Genomic DNA, 18872 nt, shown 5'->3' with positions numbered 1-18872 from the left:
AGTCTATGTGAGGTCTTCACTTGCTCAAATATATAGATATTGATGGATCAATCAGAGCTGCCTTTGTTTGGAGACAAGACAGGCACCGACTTGCAGTCAGCTGATTATGTAACACACACACTCAAACACACATACAGAGGTGCTGGGTGGAGCAAGGAGCACAAGGAAGGTCATTTGGTAACTTAGTTTTGTAACCAAACTCTCTCAACTCCTTTTGGGCTCCACATCTGGGCTTCATTAACTACAGCCCCTACCCCCCTCCTTTCCACACACACATACACACCCCAGAAGCACACATGCACGCCTGCAGATGCCCACCCTGAATGTTAAATCTCAGAACATAAAGATGTTAACATGCTAGTAACCCCTGCATGATACTGGCTTCTCACCGTAGGATCAGCTGGCAGCAGATGAGACACATGATGGATTTTTTTGGAATAGAAATGTGACACAATGACTTGATTTTGTTTTATTTATTTGCCACCGTTTAAAGTAATCAATTTTGTAGTTTCATGACCTCGGTGCACCCTTCCAGCACTTTCTTGCTGATATTCTCACTTTTGAACGTCACGATTTTCAGATGTTCATGTGAGAGCTGCCAAGCGCTGCATGGCTGGATCTGTCAGCTTCTTCAACATGCGGGGACACAGTCTGTAAACCAAAGAGTGACAGCTTAAATTACATAGAGGCTGTGCTGATGCACTCATCAGGTGGTGGATATTGGATAACATGTTGTTGAAAAAGTTTAGATAACTGATTGTTACACAAGTTGAAGCTGACACATGCACAGCTGGCAGGAGCAAATGTGAAAAAAAATGTTTGGGAAGGTCACAACAGCAGGTCATTGGTTTCTTTAAAGAGCTGCTTTCAACCAATCTCTCTCTTTCTCCCTGTGACATAACAGACAATGAAACTAACTTTTCATCTACTCTACTTCTTCAAACACATGTTCATTAAATAAATATTACGGTTCTGTTTGTAAATAGATAGCTAAAAGGTACCACTAATCACTAAATCCATTAAGTTTTTGGAAAAAACAAAGTTTTGAAAAGAATTTCTTCATTGAAATTCACACATAACTAAGTAGGAGCTCTAACTTCCTTCATTTCTAAATGAAATGTATTTTTGCTGTGCGTTGGCATTACATACACATTTGATACATTAGAATACAACATACTAAAATATTAAAAGTGGGTAGAAACGGAAAAACTTTCACATCTGAATTGTATTCCTTTCTTCCTCTTTTATTGTATTCTTTATTTCCTAAACCTAACTAAATATAAACTACACTTACTTACTACTTATACAATGTATTGTATAAAGTTGAAACCTCAAAGGAGCTTTTACATCAATAATCAAATACAATTTTACAATGCAAAAGCTCATAGCCAGTGCATTGCATGCACATCACATCTTATCAATTCCATTAACCTGTCAGATAAAAATCTCTCGATTCAGATACAATGACTGTGTTGTAATCTCTCTCACCGGCGCTGCTGCAGGAACATGTCCACAACTTAGATAACACACAATAATAACACATAATAATTACAGAGCATAATAAAAAAGGATCATAAACAGACACACAGCAGAACTGCAGATGTAAAGGTGGAATGATCATCGACACGTAATGCACTGAATCTTCTCACAGTTATACTGGACAAAATGAAATGCATGACATGAGTCTGGAGCATTACGGAGCATGGACTGTGACAAAGTGGGTGAGAATACACCGTTTGTCCCTACTTTCACCATCAATGCCACATAGCTTACAAATTTAACCATGCTTGGTAATTGTTTGTTTAGCCATATGTTTATGATCAATCTGTAACTTGCAGACACATACTGTCCTGGGTTTGTTTGTGGTGTGCATTATGTTTGGTTACAGTTCACATACCAGCAACATTTTTGGTTAAAGTAAAACACCGACAAGTATTGTTAAGTTTAGTTATTGTTTATTGGGTTAAGTCTGTATTTCATAATTCAATCCTATTCTTTCTGTGCTACTTACCATACCCACCATGTGCTTCACAGACAAAAGGAGGAGGCACCCAACAATGGCCTGTATTTATACACTGGGTGACATCATTGGTGATGTCACTGGGTTGGATAATGTGGCGGGGGTGGTAGTTAATTATGTTAAGTGAGTTATATACTGTGACTTTGATCAGTTTATGTATGGATGCAAGTGTGTTATATGGTAAGCTATGGTAAAGTGTTTCACCATGGAGGTTGGTAAGATTGAATAACTTTTTTATTTCTGACCTGTTTTAGCAGAGACATTGGATGCACCTGCAGCAATGGTACAGCCCAGATTGACTCTGATGGACTGCTGATGGAAGGGTCTATTTAAGCAGTTGCTTTTTGGCTGTCGGGGGGTTAGTACATCAGTGTGTAGCTGTGTGCACATGATGATTAGTTAATATAAGTTCATTTGATATGAGTTGAGTTTTGATCAGTTAGGCCAAGTTAACTATTTAGTTGTTTTTTGTTTTGTACATAATTTTTTTTGTTGTTTTTGTTACATGTGTAGCATGGTGCCCCTTTTTTTTTGTAAATAAACCACCTTGTGATACCTGGATAAGGTTTCCTGTGTCTGCCTCCTACCAAGTGACCAGCCACTCCGGTCAGGCTACACCACATGGACACAGTTCTCAATGTGCTGCTGTGTGCAATGACCTGTGAAAATACTCAATATACTTTGTATAGTCTAGTCTGCAGGCTACACAGACAGCAAATCATTTGATGCTTCCTGAAGTTTCCAGATTATGTTGGAAAATAACCTTTTATACTTGTCAGTATGTCATGTCCATTAAATAAAAAGCTATAGGGAGCATTCTATCTCTCTTATTTTTCTTGCAGACTCAGTTTAATTTCTATCAAACCTTATGGATTTTAATTATGTGTTGTTTGATTGTTTTTGACTATTATTTCTCACATTTAACTTACTGATTTTATGGTCCTGGTCCACATGACCACAGTGACCTAGACCGGGGGAAAAAAATACACAGTTATGTTATGGCTGCTGAGGAAGTGAATTTTCATTTTGAGTCATTTTTTAAGAAAAAATGCAAAAATTCTCTCGTTCCAGTTGCTTAAATGTGAATATTTTCTGGTTTCTTTAGACCTTTATGGCAGTAAACTGAATATCTTTGGGTTGTGGACTGAACATTGTCTGACATTTTATAGACCAAAATACTAATCGATTAATTGAGAAAATAATCAAGATTAATCAGATAATTCGATAATGAAAACAATCATTGGTTGCAGCCCTATAATATTCCTCATCATAATATAGTGTATTTTGTTTTCAATAGAAATGGATGTGTACATACTGTAGGTGGGGAAGGGGAAGACATATGCTAATCCAAAACCCTGTTTTTCAGCAAGCTGCTCAAACTTGGTCAACAGCGGTTCGGATAGATTGTCCACAGACCTGCCTGCATACAGATCACAAACAATGAAAATGAAACATTCTTGCATTACAAAAGCTTTTTTTTAACTCACAATGTACTCTCTCAATTTACCAGAACAAGATAAAGCAGTACTACCCCCTAACATATGAGCTAACACACCAAACAATGATCACATGACTGTGGAACCCACCATAGAGTTTCACGGTGATCTTGCCTAGTTTCTGATAAAACATGATTGCATAAGAGCTGTAGTCTGTGTCCCCAATCACTATGTCCGTGTTCAGCTCAGGGCGAACTCCTGGTGGGGAAAAACATGGAGCAAGAACAGACAGAGGGATGCAAAATTACACTATAGTTTAACACATATGCTTAATAAGGAAATTAAAGCAAAGGATTGACCTTTAAGTGTTAGTCGTCCTGGGGTTGAGGTTAGATGGTAGACCTGTAATATCTCCCAACACTGGTGACCACTGAGAACAGAGAAGAGGAGTAGATAAATCAGATTGGGCTTGTGAACGACATTTTAAGTTTGGCTCACAGTTTTGTCATGTAAATTTGCATGTAAACTGTTTTCTGTATTCTAACGTTCTCTCTCAGCCTCAGATTGATCAAACTAGCTTTTGTTGTTGCATGAGAAGAGGACAAAAAAACCCAAAATGCCCTGGGTTTCCTCTGCCAAATAAGACTTATAACCCACAAATTGCAACAAAATGTCCTGTCCTAGATAAATGTCCTACAAAAACAAGACATATTTTCCCCATTTAAACCTTGTATTGTTTACTCTGTCTTTCAGCAGAAGCCGGGTCAGGTTGACCTGAAAGTTTTTAAAGTGATGAGGAAAGGCTGGGGATTTAAATGCTCTGTGTGTCCCCTTCTTCCTGTTTTTGAGAATACACAAATAAAATCAAGCACATGTGGTATGAGCATGAAGCCAGCATGGAATGAGAGAGTGGAGAGATTTGTGGCTTGTTTGCGTCCTCTGCTGATAAATCAAGGTACAGGGGAGTCACACTGAGAGCTATGTGCACAATATGTGCTTATATACAAAAGATGGTACTTACTGACGTGTTTTAGTGGTAACGGACAGTGTTTGGTCAGATGCAGCGGAAAATGTGAGGTTCATGACTGTGGGCTCCACTTTGGATCCATGTTTTATCAGGTAAGAACATTTGGAGGCAGTGTTGAGCAGATACCAGATTCCTGTCATCTGCAACACATGAGCAGCATCAAGCAAACAGAAAGAGAGAGAGCAGGATTTTCACATTTCTCCTAAGCCTCAGTTTGCTTGCATATAGTTTTGCGAATTGTTTTGTTTTTAGTTGGTAGACTTATGGGGTTTAATGTTGGGAAGGTTTTTCAGTGAGGCAGGTCTGAGGATGCCTCAGACCACAGGTATCCACATGATGCGTCTGTTGTTAAGCAAGTAGATTGACACTCGTCAATGGTGAAAAGTTAAAAGACCTCCAGAATCTGAACTATTGCACACCAAGGAACACATAGCCAAAGCATCTGTGCATTTCTTCACCACTGCATTTAGGTGTGCGACCCCTTTTTTTTTAATCTTTTGGACTCTAACCTCAGTTACACAGTCTCTGGTTGACCACAATGTTTGTTCTTCTACTTCATAAGCTTCAGACCAAAAAAAATGCAAATGGAAAATAAGTTTAGGAGGCATTCTTTGAAGCTGCTTTCTCTTCCACAGAGGGAGGTTGTTGTTTTTTTTCCTGACCCTGTACGTCTAACTAGGATTTACCTGGGTCAAATTAATTAAATTTTAAAGTACACAAATATTTAAATCTCCCTCCAGTCTACAAATGAGTAGGACACATCTGTTTCAAAATGTCCTGCTCTATCATCTTTTGATCTGCGCAAATTCAGTTTAAATGGAAATTCCCCTTATTGCCTCAAACACCATATTGACACAGTTACACAGTGCTCTCATTGCCACACTACTAATCAATAACCAGTAACATGTTTGTATCTTTGAGGCACTACAGAAACAATTGCTTTTTAAAATATTTCTCCTTTCAGAAAAGGCGCTCAGATTGAAGATTGAAATGCACTTAAATCTCAGCTTGAGTAACCTTTGACATTCAATATTATCTTAGATATGAAAAAAACCTGTAGCATCACTTTATGGCCAGTGGTACAAAATGGTCCTCAAAGCAAAAAAAGCTCTTTTTGGCTATTCCGTTGAGTTCATTTACTATGGTATCTGCTGATTCTTTTGAAATCCTATTCGTTTGTGCTGTTGTGACTTTGAGGTAAAAACAAGTGAGAAACTGTCAGTCAAGTGAACTGTGCTCTCTGGAAAATGTTCCATAAGATTTATCAAAATGTGACCTTCTCTCTTTTCAGTGCAGCTTTTCCATGAATCTTCTTCCAGCCTTGTCACAGTTAACCTCTACCTATTTAGCTATTTAGCATGATTTAGAGGCAACAATCAGAAACATGGGGTGAAAAGAAAAACTGTTCAACTTAGAGTACTAAAATCAGCACTTAAAATGTCACTTTCAAATGCTCATATTTTTAGCCACGGTGTTTCTTATACACAACACATTTTTAAAGTTTTGGCAGTAGCCTTCGTTGAATTACACAACATAGTAACCTAAACATATATTCTCTGTGACTCTGCTTTTCCTCCAGTTCCTTACCTGCTGTATGTCTATGTTCTGTGTGGGTGGGGTCAGGTCAATAGGGTCGACCTTTGGCTTCTTGCGAGGTCGTCTTTGGGGTCGCGGTCGACTCTTAGCCCCCCCTACAGCCTCAGTGGACCCCCACAGACATACACACATCAACACCACCACTGCCAACATGCAACGCCATACTCCAGCCATCCTGGCACTAACAATAGTACATTCAAGAATCAGTCTCCTTGTCCTATAGATGGTCAGTCTTGTCCCCTTTCTCTGTCTGCTGTCTGATATTCCCTGTCTACTACACTCAAACACACACACACAGAGGAAATGCGAGAACAGCAAGATAGCAGGGGATAAACAATGTGAAACAGAGGATGACCTTTTAAGTTAAATATTAACTTGTTTTACTGGCATAGATGAGGCCATACTGCAGTGTGTACATCTGAACTACAGGGGGGCAGCATTAAATTCAATAATGAGATTTTTCAATAATGAGCTTAAAATCCTGATGAATATATTGGAAACAACATGGAGAACAAACAAAATGTGCATTTATTGACAAATTATCAGACAAATTTGCAGGATTACAAACATAGACATCTGAATATATGCATTTGGCACTAAAAAAAACACAAGAAGCAGGAGTGCCATAACAGAGCTTCCTGTGTTTTGCAGTTTGTGGTTCTACAAAAACATCTTATCAATTGAGGCCAGCGTAAGAATCTAGTCAAATACACATGTGAAGACAAACCAAACATCATAGCACTGTTAAAAGACCATTCATTTCTGTCATTTCAATGGGTTTGATGTTATTATTCAGTTGACATTCATTATTCCTACTCAATAAAAATGAGAAAATTATTATAAAAATATCTCCTTGACTGAAGGAGCTGATGGTATATTGGCTCTACAGTTTGGGTTTATGTGAATTATGTTCTGTATATTTGGCAGATTTGTAGACTTCTCTCTAGTGAGCATATAGTTTCTCAACAAGAGGCTTGACTTACTTGCAGTTTAATAAACCTCAGGATGTCCATTTCTACCAAAATTCAAACATTAAAATACATAATACACAATATAAGAAATTATATCAATGCTCCTGACATTCAAGTGGACCTTCAATTTGCCTCCTAAATGGACTGGCATGACCACTGCTTTTAGTGGTCTAAGCAAGCCCAGATAGGTCATTAGTTTTCTTCAGACTTTTCAGAATTGTTGTCTTCTCTGGGTTTAAACGTGAGGGCAACGCTGTTGATACAGAACCGCTGACCTGTTGGGTCTGGTCCATCATCAAACACATGACCCAGGTGGGAATCACACTGTATGAAACACACAAAAACACAAAAGGACATAAAGTTGAAACAGAGTTTATAATTATAAGCTATTCTGCTTTATACAAAAACTGCACACAAAGCTACATTATTAAAGCACAACTTCACTAAGAAAACTGAACTTCATAACCCAGAAAACTCACATTTTTACAAAGGACCTCTGTCCCAGCACTCCCAAGGCTGTTGTCAGGGCGACGAATGATGGAGGTGTGGCTTTCGTCCCGCTCCCATGTCCCATGAGCCTCTTTGAAAGCTGGCCAGCCTGTCCCTGAGTCATACTTAGCCTCTGAACTATCAAGAGAGAAACATTAACTCAATTAGTATCTACCAATACAGCATGAATAATAGAATTCATTCTTATCAACCAATAACAAATTATTGGGCAAAATAATTGCAAGTTAAACTGCGTTTTTAGATACAGATGGCACATATTCTCTCACTACTGTGTATTGTTAGTAAACTAGGGGCAAAACAGGCTTTGTATATGACTACTGTAGTATTTTTCTGCCAAAAAGCTTTCTTATCAGATATTCAAGTGTACCAGGAAGTAAGTGATTAAAAAAATCATAATGTGGGCGGTGTATTGCTATAAAGCTCAAGTAGCAAACTGTTACCTGAAAAGCGGAGTGTCACAACAGACACAGTGGTACATTCCCATTTCGTAGTGGTTCAGGTAGATCCCACTAAAGGGCTGAAAACACCAACAAGAATTAGGGACAGAAACACAAGACTAATGGTTGTGTATCAGGATGATTTAAACATGTTAGTTTGGTTGCCATACACTCAAGACTTTGCAAATGCAATATAGTAAACTGTCTTTTTCCAGCAGAAGTCTCCTATGAGTTCAAAATTCTACAAATCAAAGAAAAGTGTTTGCTTTTGCCAGTGGTGCCAATTCATTGTTGATGGATGATCATCTATTTTCAAAGATTTGAATAATTCCTGTGGAAATGTAATAATACATTTTCAACTCATGTTAAAAGACGTTAACTGTTAAATGCACTGAGTATAATCAAAAATAAAATGTGATGTAGAGTTTGCAAAACATGAACAACTAAATTACATGCAGAAATCTCTGTGTTTCAAGCTAAGTTCTGTTTCTCAGGCTGCTCTTACTTCATAATATACCAAAGGTTTGTGGCTGTGCTGTTTGAACCTGACACAGGTCAACAATACAGCAATGAACAAAGTCCATCTACAACTGCACTGTTGTTTATGAGATCATATCTGTGTCAGTCTGGTAGGCTTAGACAATGTTGGTTTGACACAAATCAGCGTAGCCTACTTTCATTTAAGGCAGGTACAGTACATGAATGTGACAGTTAATCACACAGTGCAATACTTATAGAATCTAATAGAAACAAATAATATCTATTATTATTTGTTGGTGTGTTGAGGTTGTGATGGGGGGTGTACTCACCTCCTCAGTCCCCTTCTCTCTGGTGACTACATACTGCTCTGGGGAGAGTTTCTTTTGCCAGTTTGTAGTCTGATTATAACGGGTGAGAGATTGCAGGCCTGCAGAGGGCAGAAGTCATAGATGAGTTTGTGCTACATGGAATATAGAATGACCTAAAACACACTGGTTCTGATCAATTAAGTACATAACATAAAACTTAAAAAGCAGATAAAACAACATCAACAGAGTTTCCTGAAACTATTCAAATCAAAACCCCCAACATTAGATCACAGACAAAGAAACCTTTTCGACAACAAGCATTAAATGTTTACTGCAGAAGGACAGGTAGGTACCAGAGGAGAGGGTGATATTCCTGAACAAAGCAAAAATCTAGCTTTATCCTAACTTCTGAGGTAACACCAAAATTCAACTACTTCTCAATTTATTGGAGAGCCCTAAGCTCAGGGGACCCCTTCCCTCCAGTTGGAGGAAATCAAGCATTAACCAGATAACCCTTTCACAAAATCGTCCCTTGTAAAAGATCACAATGCCCTAATATCCACCATCCAAATGAAAGCTACAGGATGCTGCACATGCGGGGATCTTAAGCCTAAAGTTGGACAAAGAAATCAAAATTCCCCCCTTATACCTTGACTGGTGGATACAGGGCGGATGAATGCTGGGATCCTCCTCGGTAACACCGCGGATCTGGCTGTAGCGTGCTGAGAAACAACTAAGAAGAGACGAGCGGCGAAGCGAGACATGTTTGCTGCTGCAGTGTGTATCTGCTGTCTAAAGTCAAGTGCAGCTTTCACTGGAAGCCAAGTGCGCTCACTCGTTGCAACGAGTTCGCGCTGGTCCTCCCTCGGCTGATCCAGGCAGTTAGCTGGGTGACCCGGTCAAAAAATCACACAGCGGTAGGTCAAAGTGGACTAGGTTGAGTGGTTTTTATTGCTAGGCAATGTGCAAAGTTCATCACACCGTAATTGTGTTGCAGCTTTGTGGCAAGAAAGTGTTACAGATATGTTGACTGTGTCAACAAAAACTCAAAATTCACAGTAGGAATATTACATAATGAAGTCATGAATCAGGTGAGATAGCCTATTAAAAATTAGACACGTCAGAGGATTTTTATTTGAAGCGACAGTGTGTCTCATGCATTTTTTTTTTCAATTTGCTGACCTCAGTTCAGACACAAACTGCAGGTTTAGAATAGAGCTGCAACAATTAACCAATTAATCGATTAGTTGCCAACTATTAAATTAACTATTTTGACAATCAATTAATTGTTTTGAGTCATTTCTTGAGAGGAAGAAGAAGAAAGAAAATTTACAAACTGATTTCAGCTTCTCAAATATGAACATTTTCTAATTTCTTTAGTTTTCTATGACAGTAAACAGGGTTTGTGTCGCATCTGACTTCTGACTTGGTTCTGTAGTTACAACATATTGTGAAGCCTCTATGGAATAACCAAGGTTAAATCATGTGTTTATTATAGAAGCCTTATTCACACATGAACAACATTTTCCTTTTGGACCGTAACATTTAACTAACAGCTTTAATCATACTTTATAGTGTGGTTTCAGGGTCTGCCATACAGAAAATATGCATACAATACAAATAGATTCTCTACAATGTAAGTACAAAGTCTGGTCACAGCGTTACTATTATTTACTATTACTTATTTACTATCTATAACTACTGTGTTGGTCTATATAGTTTGGTACTGCACAGCAGCAGGGGTATTGGCTTTCAGCAGACTTCCAGGCTGGTGCATGAGGTCTACTATGAAGCGGCTCGGCTGTGATGAGTGCCCATTGCTAGAGGGATTCTCTTTGAAGAGGAGTATCTCGTTCCAAGCCCTGTTGTACTCACCCCTGACAAGAGTACAGCTCATTCCAATGCAATCAGCTAGACACTGCAGAAGTAGAGAGAGGAGAGGATACAGGTGAGGGTATGATTAGGATGACAAAACAGATCAAGTTGAAGAAGTAAGAGATTGGCACATGACCATGTTGGGTGGTAGTTAATTGATGTTACCTTGAAGAGAAGTGCCCTGTGACAGTAGATCCCCTTGCCGATCATGCCAATAGGAACAACATTAGACTGAAGCTCAAACTTGAGCTCGCTGAGGTGCAGCTCCCATGGGAATTCATGTAACTTTTCCATCTCCACTGCTCCGCCCATGGCTTTGCTTACCAGCCTGACACCCAAATACATGCACAGAAAACACATTACATTGCAGGAACCTTCATAAACTGTTTGTTTTGTATCCCAAAGTCTCACAGTGGTTACATCAAGGTTGTTGTAGGCTGAGCTGTAAATCTATATAATGCTGTTTTGTGCCATCCTTACTAACACTTCAAGAGTTGATGAGCATATACAGTTTCATTTTGTTTCCATGATTTTAAGTTTTTTTTCTTACAAGAAAGGACTGCTAGTTATGCAACATGGTATGAATTATTTTATACTCTCTTCCCGGTGACATCTCTGCATGTTGGTTACGTGCTGACGCCATTAATCAGTCACCTGGCCAAGGCGGCATACTGCTCCCATTCATCATTCAGAGGAAGGATGGATTCTTTGGCCTCTTTAACTAGATCCCGCAATGAGACGTCATTCATCATTTTCCACGGTTTCTCTGTAGGAGACTCTGGCAGAGCCTCATCTTTCTGTTTGTCATCCTCCTTCCTCCTCCTGTGCAGAGAGACAGTAAATTAAAAAGAAGTTCCTGTCTTGAAAATAGGGAAGAGTATCAATGGTAATTTTACAATACTGATTCCTAGACTTCAAATTCAATACTTATATGTGACAGTTTTAAGAGCCTGTACATTTCAACATGCAATATAGTGTCTTTTTCTGTTTAAAACTGTGTATAAATTGCGCAGATCTAAAAATAAACTAGGCCATAATTTATTCAATTTATTTCCCAAGAATCCTACATTTTGAAATACCAACCAATGTTTCAATAGCAAAAAAAAAAGCACGGCACTGTAAGTAGGATAATACAGAAAGCTCCACCACCCCGAGACATACACTGACACACACACCTTGGTGTCCTGCGGTCTGCCTTGCTGCTGGTGTCTGTTTCTGATGTGTTGCTCTGACTGTCTTCTGGCACATCCACTGTATCGCTGCCACAGGAGGACAAGAATAAAATGGTTTATATAACCAAACACAGCACTGTTATTCTATTTTTCACTGTTCTTTTAGTATGTTTTCAGTTGTTGTAGTGTGTGTATAATATTCAGGTGTAATTAAGCTTGCTTGTAAGGATGTATCAGTACAGTACATTCAAAAAGAGATCATGTTTTGAGGGCATTTTATTTTCTTTGGGGGTTTTTTGTATTTGGTTATATATATATATATATATCCCACAATAGTTTTCTTGAGACCTCAGTATGTGTTTTTTTGTGTATTGTCTGTGTGTGCTCTTTCTGTACTTGCATGCATAGTATGTACATTGGAATTTGTATGCTTGTGTGTCAGAGCTATTCTATTTTTCTTCGTTTGCCAGCATCCAAGAGAGCACAGCACAGATACACACATAGGCAAACAGGGTAATAATATATTGTTATCTGTCATTTCTGCACACATTGTTGTTGCTTATATGAATATGTACCACTAACACTACCACTGTAGCTAAATATTGTTCTTCACCCTTTAGGCAGATAGAATTTGCAATCAAGTCTCTTTCTCTGTTAAAAACAATCATGACCAAAAACTTGTAATTGTCTAATTGCAGAACTTCTAGAGCCACTTCACTACCATGGTTTACCAGTCTACCTCATTCTTAAGTTTTTGAGATATCCTGCACACAGACTGACATATAAAAGTAATTAAGACATGTTGTTGATGTTAGGCTCTGCATTTGCTCAGGAGGTAGAAGAAATAAAAATGCTGAATTCATTCCAAAAGAAGCATTTTGATTCATTGGATTATGTAACAGACTGCTTAAGAATGCTGGAGATGTTGTGTGAGTGTATGCATGCTGACGGAGGGGGGGGGGGCATGTTGGAAATGAGGTGGACCTGAGGTACCCTGAGGGCCCTCTTTTGGAACGTTAATATATCACAATGCTGAAAGCTTGTGGGAGCGTGACTGCGTGCTTGTGTGTGTGTGTATGCACAGCCTTTAATACATATAGTGTGTATATGTTTGTATTTGTGTCTCAGTCAGTGTGGATGTGTATTGTGTGCAGGCATCTGTATCTGCACACTCATGGATATGTATGTGCACTTGCTTGTGCATGCGTGTGGTTGCGTGTGGAAGTTCAGAAGTCCATTAGTCTATACACAAAGACTCTTTTACTCTGAGTTTGTTGCCATCTTAAAAAAATGGGATCGTTTACCCGATGAGGCCACACTAGTGAGGCGCACTGAAGGCAACAAGAGAAAGGAGAAAAAAAGAGAAGAAAAAGGAAGAAAAGTGGAGCACTGGATTGGAGCAGACAAGGGGAGGGTGATAGTAATCTACCAGCCACAATAAACTGCACTATCTAACTACATGATGTGACTGGTAGTGTAGGAATCTTGTCAGGTTCAGCCAATAGTCTGAACCTGCTTGCATAAACCCAGTTAGTTGTCATAGTTCGGGGAGTTCCTGCATATACTTTCAGAATTCCACACTGTTATCCGTTCGTTTTTACTGAGCTGGAATATGATGTGTACAAATAATAATCAATGTTTTTTTCCGGTTTTTCAGAACTTAATGTCTTTTTATAACAAAAATTGTGACAAAAATGTTGGTCAGTGTGTAAAATCAGAACTTCTGTTGTAATTTTGGACTCATACTCTGTTGCTGTGTTGACAACAATGATGGGCCGGTGTCGGTTGACCAGCTGCTTGGACAGCTCCTCTAAAGTCAAAACCCTCTGACCTGAACGAGCCTACGGAAGAGAGACACAGAGAGAAAGTGAGAGCGAGGGCACTATTATGCCAAAAATCAAATGGCATCCTCTGCTGTGTTATCTTTTTCATGAAAGACAGACAAAACAGAGAAAACTTTTGTCGGGATCACATTACTGAAAAAGATAATAACAGCAAGTTAAGGTTCCAAAATAATAAATTATGAGCACATCTGAATGTTTGACTTTTTTCTTTTCTAAATTTAGCTTATGTTCCTTTCTTTTGCACATAAACGTCAATAGAGTACACACATACTGTACACACACCTTCCCGGTGTCATAGAAGCAATCAGTAATAATGTCGGTGGAGGCCAAACAACCTGTCAGGCTGTATTTCAGAGACAGGTTGGAGTTAAGCAGACTGATCATGGCCAGCTCACTGAACCTGCTCCTACGATTCACAGACTGGTTGATTTCCTGAAGCATTTCCAGGGCTCTGAGACACACAAACACAACAGGAATACTAGCATATACAAATATTCAGACATCAATGATAAATATAAAAAATGCACACACTGACATGCATGTGCACATATCAGAAAAATAACCCATAAGTTCTCATGAAGCCACACATAATACTGTCCTATACTGCCATCTACTGGCTACTTAAGACACTACTTTGTGTTGGCACCAATGCTCTATATTTCTACTGTGCTCCTTATGTTCTGCATTTTCATGATTCATCAGTAATAAATCATTAAAATTTTGTACAAATTATTTTATTTTGAAAATGTGTAGAAACAATGTAGTCTGAGGAATGAAGTATTATTCAGCTTTTACCATGTCATTGCAGAAGAAAATGGTTCAATTTAGCTTTACTGGGACATTGTGTCATTTTTGTCTGTCATTTCAGTGTCTTACCCATATTTGCACATCTCCACAGCATTGGGCTCATCACTGGCACAGACATTGATTGCCAAGCATGTGTTGCGCAACACTTCCTTATGATAGGAGCGCAGCAAATTGACCAGCGGGTAAAGACCTCCAGCACTTTGTAGCTATGTTGGACAGGGAGTGAATATTAGGGACTCGTAGAAATCATATAAAAAAAACTATTGTTTATAATGAGCATTATTTTTAATCTTTTTAAATAGATTTTGTTGTGGGCTGTATGAACTGCTATTTATTTTATGTAAAACATGCATCATTCAAAAACATGAGAACAAGACACACACCAACCTCTGTCTTAGCATCCACATCACACACTAGCACAGCCAGGCACAGCGTGGCGTTGACCAGGACCTGTGTATCTGTGGATTTTAAAGGCTCAACCAGCGCCCGTATGGCTCCATATGACAAGATGCTGCAGCGGATGACTTCCTGTCCTGCCATGTTACCAAGCGTGGCAGCAGCATTGGCCACCGTCCTGGGACAGCTGTCCTGGAGCTGCTGAACAAGGAACTCATGACCTCCAGCCTCATATACTTCACTGGAAGATACCACAGAAATGGTTAACACTGGTATAAAAACTGACCACAGCATCACAAAGTCACATGCATATATGGCATACTATGTAATGTGTGTATGACATGTAAGTTTAAGAAAAAACAAAGATTAAAAGTAAGGATCGTGAAGAAATAAGGCATGGGAGGCAGAGTAGTGTCCCAAAACTGAAGGAAACAGTAATATTGAAATATGAAGCCAGGAAGTGAGAGGTGATGGGTGCAGGGAAGATTTGTCTGGGGAATAAAAAAGTTGAAGATAGAACAGAGAGAGGGAGAACTGAGAGGAAATAAATATTCAGTGAGGGAGAACCACAAGGAGACAGAAGAAACATTAAATCTTATATGAAATAGTGGAGAGGAAGGCTTACTACTCAATTCTAAAATACCACCCTCGCCCAAGCCTTGCTTTTACAGACTGCAGATGTATCACTTAATGTTTTACATGTTCAGCAAAAAGTTATTTATATTATAAATACTCTGTAGCACACACACTCTAAGGGCCCAGAAATTGTTACATTTATTATACATGCTAACATGCACTATTTCAATGAATAGCTATTTTAAGGAATAAAGTATTTAGGGATGCATTTAGGATGTGGGAATGTGCTTCTTAATATCATCAGTAATGTTATCCACAAAAATAAAGGCAAGAAACATAGTGTTATGCCCTCATAAAAGCAGGACGTATGTACACTGTGAAAACAAACATATATGAGTATGTTAAGTATCATTTTCCAAGAGTAACAGGATATTGGAGTGGATATAAATGCACTCAGAGGGAGGTAGGAAGTCAGGTGGATTGTCAGGTTATCTGTCACTCACAAGGCGTTGAGCTTGTTGCTGTGTGTGAGGTTAGAGAGGGCCTGGGATGCTGCCTCTCTCAACGCCAAACTCTCACTGCTCAGCGCCTGTACCACTGCAGGGATACCACCTGAAACACACAGAAATCCAGCTCATTCACACTTCATAGTGGCAAGTGTATTGCTGTTATGGTTGTTGTGTGAATGCGTATGGATGGTACCCAGCTCTCTGAAGCTGTCTTTGCTGGCAAGGAGGAAGCTCATGGCGGCCACAGCCTGGCAGGTAGCTGTTTTCACGCTGTCGTCCGGCACAGACAGAAGCTCTACCAGAACCTTCTCGACATCCTGCTCATGGAGCAGTTTGCGATTCTCGGCTACACACACAGGCAGACATGCATATACAAACACACGCATAACAACATAGACAGAAAACACATACAGCTATAATTAAAATGTCATATATTCCTTTACAAACCTATAGTTTGATATTTAAGATGCAATTATCACTTGTTTTTTTTCTGTGCTTACAGCTCTTAGCAACTCTGGCGATGCATTTAACAGTGTTGGATTGGATTTCAGGAGCAGTGGGAGTGAGAACAAACTCCATCAGTCTAGTCAGTCCTCCACCCTTGTGGATCAGCTGGAAACTCTCACTGTCAATCAGACAGTTAGCAACTACCTGTAAGGCCTCAGCATGAAGGTCAGTGAAGTCCTGTTTGAAACAGAAATATAGATTGCAGAACTTGAATTGGATAGAAAAGGCATTAGAATTTGAGAACAAATGCTACTTTAAAAACCTTCCCCATATTTTTCTTCTCATTCTTAATAACACTAAGGGGAAGATGAAGATATACATGAGCATGTGTTCTCTCACACACATAGCCACCTTGTTATTGAGGATTTCCATGAGTTTCTCAAACCCCTGCTCTTCCCTGAAGGTGTTGCGTGTATCTTTATCAGTGGTGATATTCTGCAGTGTCTTTAAAGCCAAATGCTGAATGACGAGAAAGTCCGACTTCAACAGTTCCAGAATTGGAGGGATCCCACCCAACTCATGCACTGCCAGGCGACTTTGGTAGTCCTTTATACACACAGTACAGCAGAGGAAACAAGAGGATAACATGGATTTTGAAAACATTTAAGTTTCAACCATCCAAAGACTATATGTTACAAAAAACACAGTGATATATTTTGAGATACAGACTGAAAAGCCTTATAAGTGTATAGCCTTGTAACCGCCTTTAGGCTGACAACTCTGAGTCACCTGAACCAGGTAGAAGATGGTCTCTAGTGAGTTCTTCTCAACATCTGGGTCTGGACTGGAAAGCAGCTGGATTAGAGGTGGCAGGCCTTTGTTGTCAAAGATCTTGACCTTACAGACGAAATCCACTGACAGAGAGGCCAAGCACAGTGTCGCAAACTCATGGACAACTATATCTTCTTTAATAGGAGAGAAAATAACATTTAAGACAGGTGATCTATCACGATTGCATGTAACACATACTGTATTTTCAGAGTGCCTTGGAAAAAGGAATGGCATCTTTTATGTTCTTTGTTTTATCACAGCTAATATACAGTAAACAACTACTTCTGAGAGTCTTTTCATCTTGCGAACAAAATTACTAACCTTCAAGTGACAGTTTGTCAATGATTGATGGAATGACGTCTATCTTCTTCAGGGCAGTCTTTACATCACCTTTTAATAAAAACAGAGACAAAGTTAACCACTCAATATTTCAGTGAGCCAACCCATCAGCCAGTCACTAACTGTGAATTGTGCAGCAAGTCAGCAAGTCATTTAACATAGTGAACTGCCTGACAAGCAGATAGACAATCAGGCATTGGTCTGTCAACAAGCCGGTCGGTCACCTAAGTCGTATAATAAACCAATGCATTGATGACGTATGTTTGTTTGGCATACTGTTGGTGGCCATGATGCCCAGGGCCATGAAGGCGTTGCGTCTGACCAGCTTATTGCTGTGAGTGATGAGCTGACAGAGAGGCTCCAATGCCCCAAGTCCCAGCAGAGAAACCTTGTTCTCATCTCCTAACAACAGGGGGAGACAAGGAGCAGTAAATTCAGCATAGTGTCAGACAGAAAAGAGTGCCTGTAGGCAGTTATTACTGCAGTGTAAGGACTTTTACATAGGAAGTAAGATGTGACAAATGGACAAGTAGAAATTTTGTGAACATTTGAAGGGTTAGTGGAGGGTTGCATACTGTACCTTTCTCTGCAAATGTGTGGATCGCTTCACAAGCTTTGATGAGAATGTCCTCCTCTGGAGAGCTCAGCAGAAGTACTACTGTTGCTGGGGTTTTACCTTCAACAGGCAGTGGGTCAAACTGTGAGTGTGAGGAGACAGAGATGTAAAACGCCGAACGTTAGCAACGCTTTACGACAGTGTTACAGTAGATGATAATGCTCTTATTACATGACTCTCACCGTCTCCTTGCATGGAGTTTCGCTCTCTTTCTTCACTTTCTTTCCCATACTGTAGCCTAATGAGAAACTGCATTTTATCAAACTGTCTAAACAGCGTTTATTGATCGCAGATAGACGTTAAAAAGCTGCTCAATGTTTCTAGCTTTATAAACTTAGTCATACACAGAGCTTATAACTACAAAGCTAAACCAGCTAAGTTTGGCGAGGCAGGTAGTTAAGCTAGCTGTGTTTACAAATGACGTTTACGTAACCTACAGATAACCATCTTAAATCCTCCTGTTGACTCACTGATATTTTACATTAATAATGAACACGTTTAAGACTCATAATTAGGGCATAGCTACCTGTCAGCCACAGGAACCAGACTGTGAGTTTGGTGTTTTGGAAAAGGAGGTTGACATTGCGTTGCTAGGCAACGGGTGCCACGTTGGGCTAAATGGGGAGGGGTTGAACATGTACTTCTTTTAACCATGTGTATATTATTATAATTCTT

At 39.4% G+C, this 18872-nt stretch overlaps 3 protein-coding genes across 3 annotated transcripts; all 3 read right to left on the bottom strand.

The window, feature by feature from the left end:
- Positions 1-458: 458 nt before the first annotated feature.
- c8g (complement component 8, gamma polypeptide) lies at positions 459-6378 on the bottom strand. The gene is made up of 7 exons (XM_067578490.1): positions 6071-6378; positions 4478-4623; positions 3816-3886; positions 3607-3714; positions 3336-3440; positions 2950-2985; positions 459-651 (listed from the first exon to the last, which is right to left on the bottom strand). The coding sequence occupies exons 1-7, from the start codon at positions 6251-6253 to the stop codon at positions 632-634; spliced, it is 669 nt and encodes a 222-aa protein (XP_067434591.1). The 5' UTR covers positions 6254-6378; the 3' UTR covers positions 459-631.
- Positions 6379-6586: 208 nt separating this feature from the next.
- Positions 6587-10086, bottom strand: msrb2 (methionine sulfoxide reductase B2). Its single transcript, XM_067578218.1, has 5 exons — positions 9435-10086; positions 8807-8904; positions 8001-8077; positions 7530-7677; positions 6587-7374 (listed from the first exon to the last, which is right to left on the bottom strand). The coding sequence occupies exons 1-5, from the start codon at positions 9547-9549 to the stop codon at positions 7243-7245; spliced, it is 570 nt and encodes a 189-aa protein (XP_067434319.1). The 5' UTR covers positions 9550-10086; the 3' UTR covers positions 6587-7242.
- A 161-nt stretch (positions 10087-10247) lies between these two features.
- Positions 10248-18819, bottom strand: armc3 (armadillo repeat containing 3). Its single transcript, XM_067578217.1, has 18 exons — positions 18724-18819; positions 18380-18435; positions 18162-18279; positions 17858-17983; positions 17564-17632; positions 17201-17376; positions 16823-17017; positions 16465-16648; positions 16158-16310; positions 15959-16067; positions 14871-15120; positions 14553-14689; positions 13959-14127; positions 13579-13673; positions 11836-11919; positions 11315-11482; positions 10826-10988; positions 10248-10703 (listed from the first exon to the last, which is right to left on the bottom strand). The coding sequence occupies exons 2-18, from the start codon at positions 18425-18427 to the stop codon at positions 10497-10499; spliced, it is 2451 nt and encodes an 816-aa protein (XP_067434318.1). The 5' UTR covers positions 18428-18435; positions 18724-18819; the 3' UTR covers positions 10248-10496.
- Between the last annotated feature and the right edge of the window lie 53 nt (positions 18820-18872).

The sequence above is a fragment of the Thunnus thynnus genome, chromosome 21 (genome assembly GCF_963924715.1).
Source record: "Thunnus thynnus chromosome 21, fThuThy2.1, whole genome shotgun sequence".
Taxonomy (NCBI): domain Eukaryota; kingdom Metazoa; phylum Chordata; class Actinopteri; order Scombriformes; family Scombridae; genus Thunnus; species Thunnus thynnus.
The sequence above is the reverse complement of the archived record's forward strand: the minus strand, read 5'-3'. Positions and strand labels throughout refer to the sequence as shown.

What these genes read in the sequence shown, in the direction of transcription:
- c8g (XM_067578490.1), bottom strand. Translation starts at nt 6,253, where the DNA reads ATGGCTGGAGTATGGCGTTGCATGTTGGCAGTGGTGGTGTTGATGTGT. An exon ending in GTTACCACTAAAACACGTCA is followed by an intron (nt 3,887 to 4,477) that starts GTAAGTACCATC and finishes CTCTGTTCTCAG; the next exon opens with TGGTCACCAGTGTTGGGAGA. An exon ending in GATCACCGTGAAACTCTATG is followed by an intron (nt 3,441 to 3,606) that starts GTGGGTTCCACA and finishes ATCTGTATGCAG; the next exon opens with GCAGGTCTGTGGACAATCTA.
- msrb2 (XM_067578218.1), bottom strand. Translation starts at nt 9,549, where the DNA reads ATGTCTCGCTTCGCCGCTCGTCTCTTCTTAGTTGTTTCTCAGCACGCT. An exon ending in GAGAGAAGGGGACTGAGGAG is followed by an intron (nt 8,078 to 8,806) that starts GTGAGTACACCC and finishes TGGTGTTTTCAG; the next exon opens with CCCTTTAGTGGGATCTACCT. An exon ending in TGTGACACTCCGCTTTTCAG is followed by an intron (nt 7,678 to 8,000) that starts GTAACAGTTTGC and finishes CTCTCTTGATAG; the next exon opens with TTCAGAGGCTAAGTATGACT.
- armc3 (XM_067578217.1), bottom strand. Translation starts at nt 18,427, where the DNA reads ATGGGAAAGAAAGTGAAGAAAGAGAGCGAAACTCCATGCAAGGAGACG. An exon ending in AGCAACAAGCTCAACGCCTT is followed by an intron (nt 15,121 to 15,958) that starts GTGAGTGACAGA and finishes GGTATCTTCCAG; the next exon opens with TGAAGTATATGAGGCTGGAG. An exon ending in GCAGACCGCAGGACACCAAG is followed by an intron (nt 11,483 to 11,835) that starts GTGTGTGTGTCA and finishes CTCTCTGCACAG; the next exon opens with GAGGAGGAAGGAGGATGACA.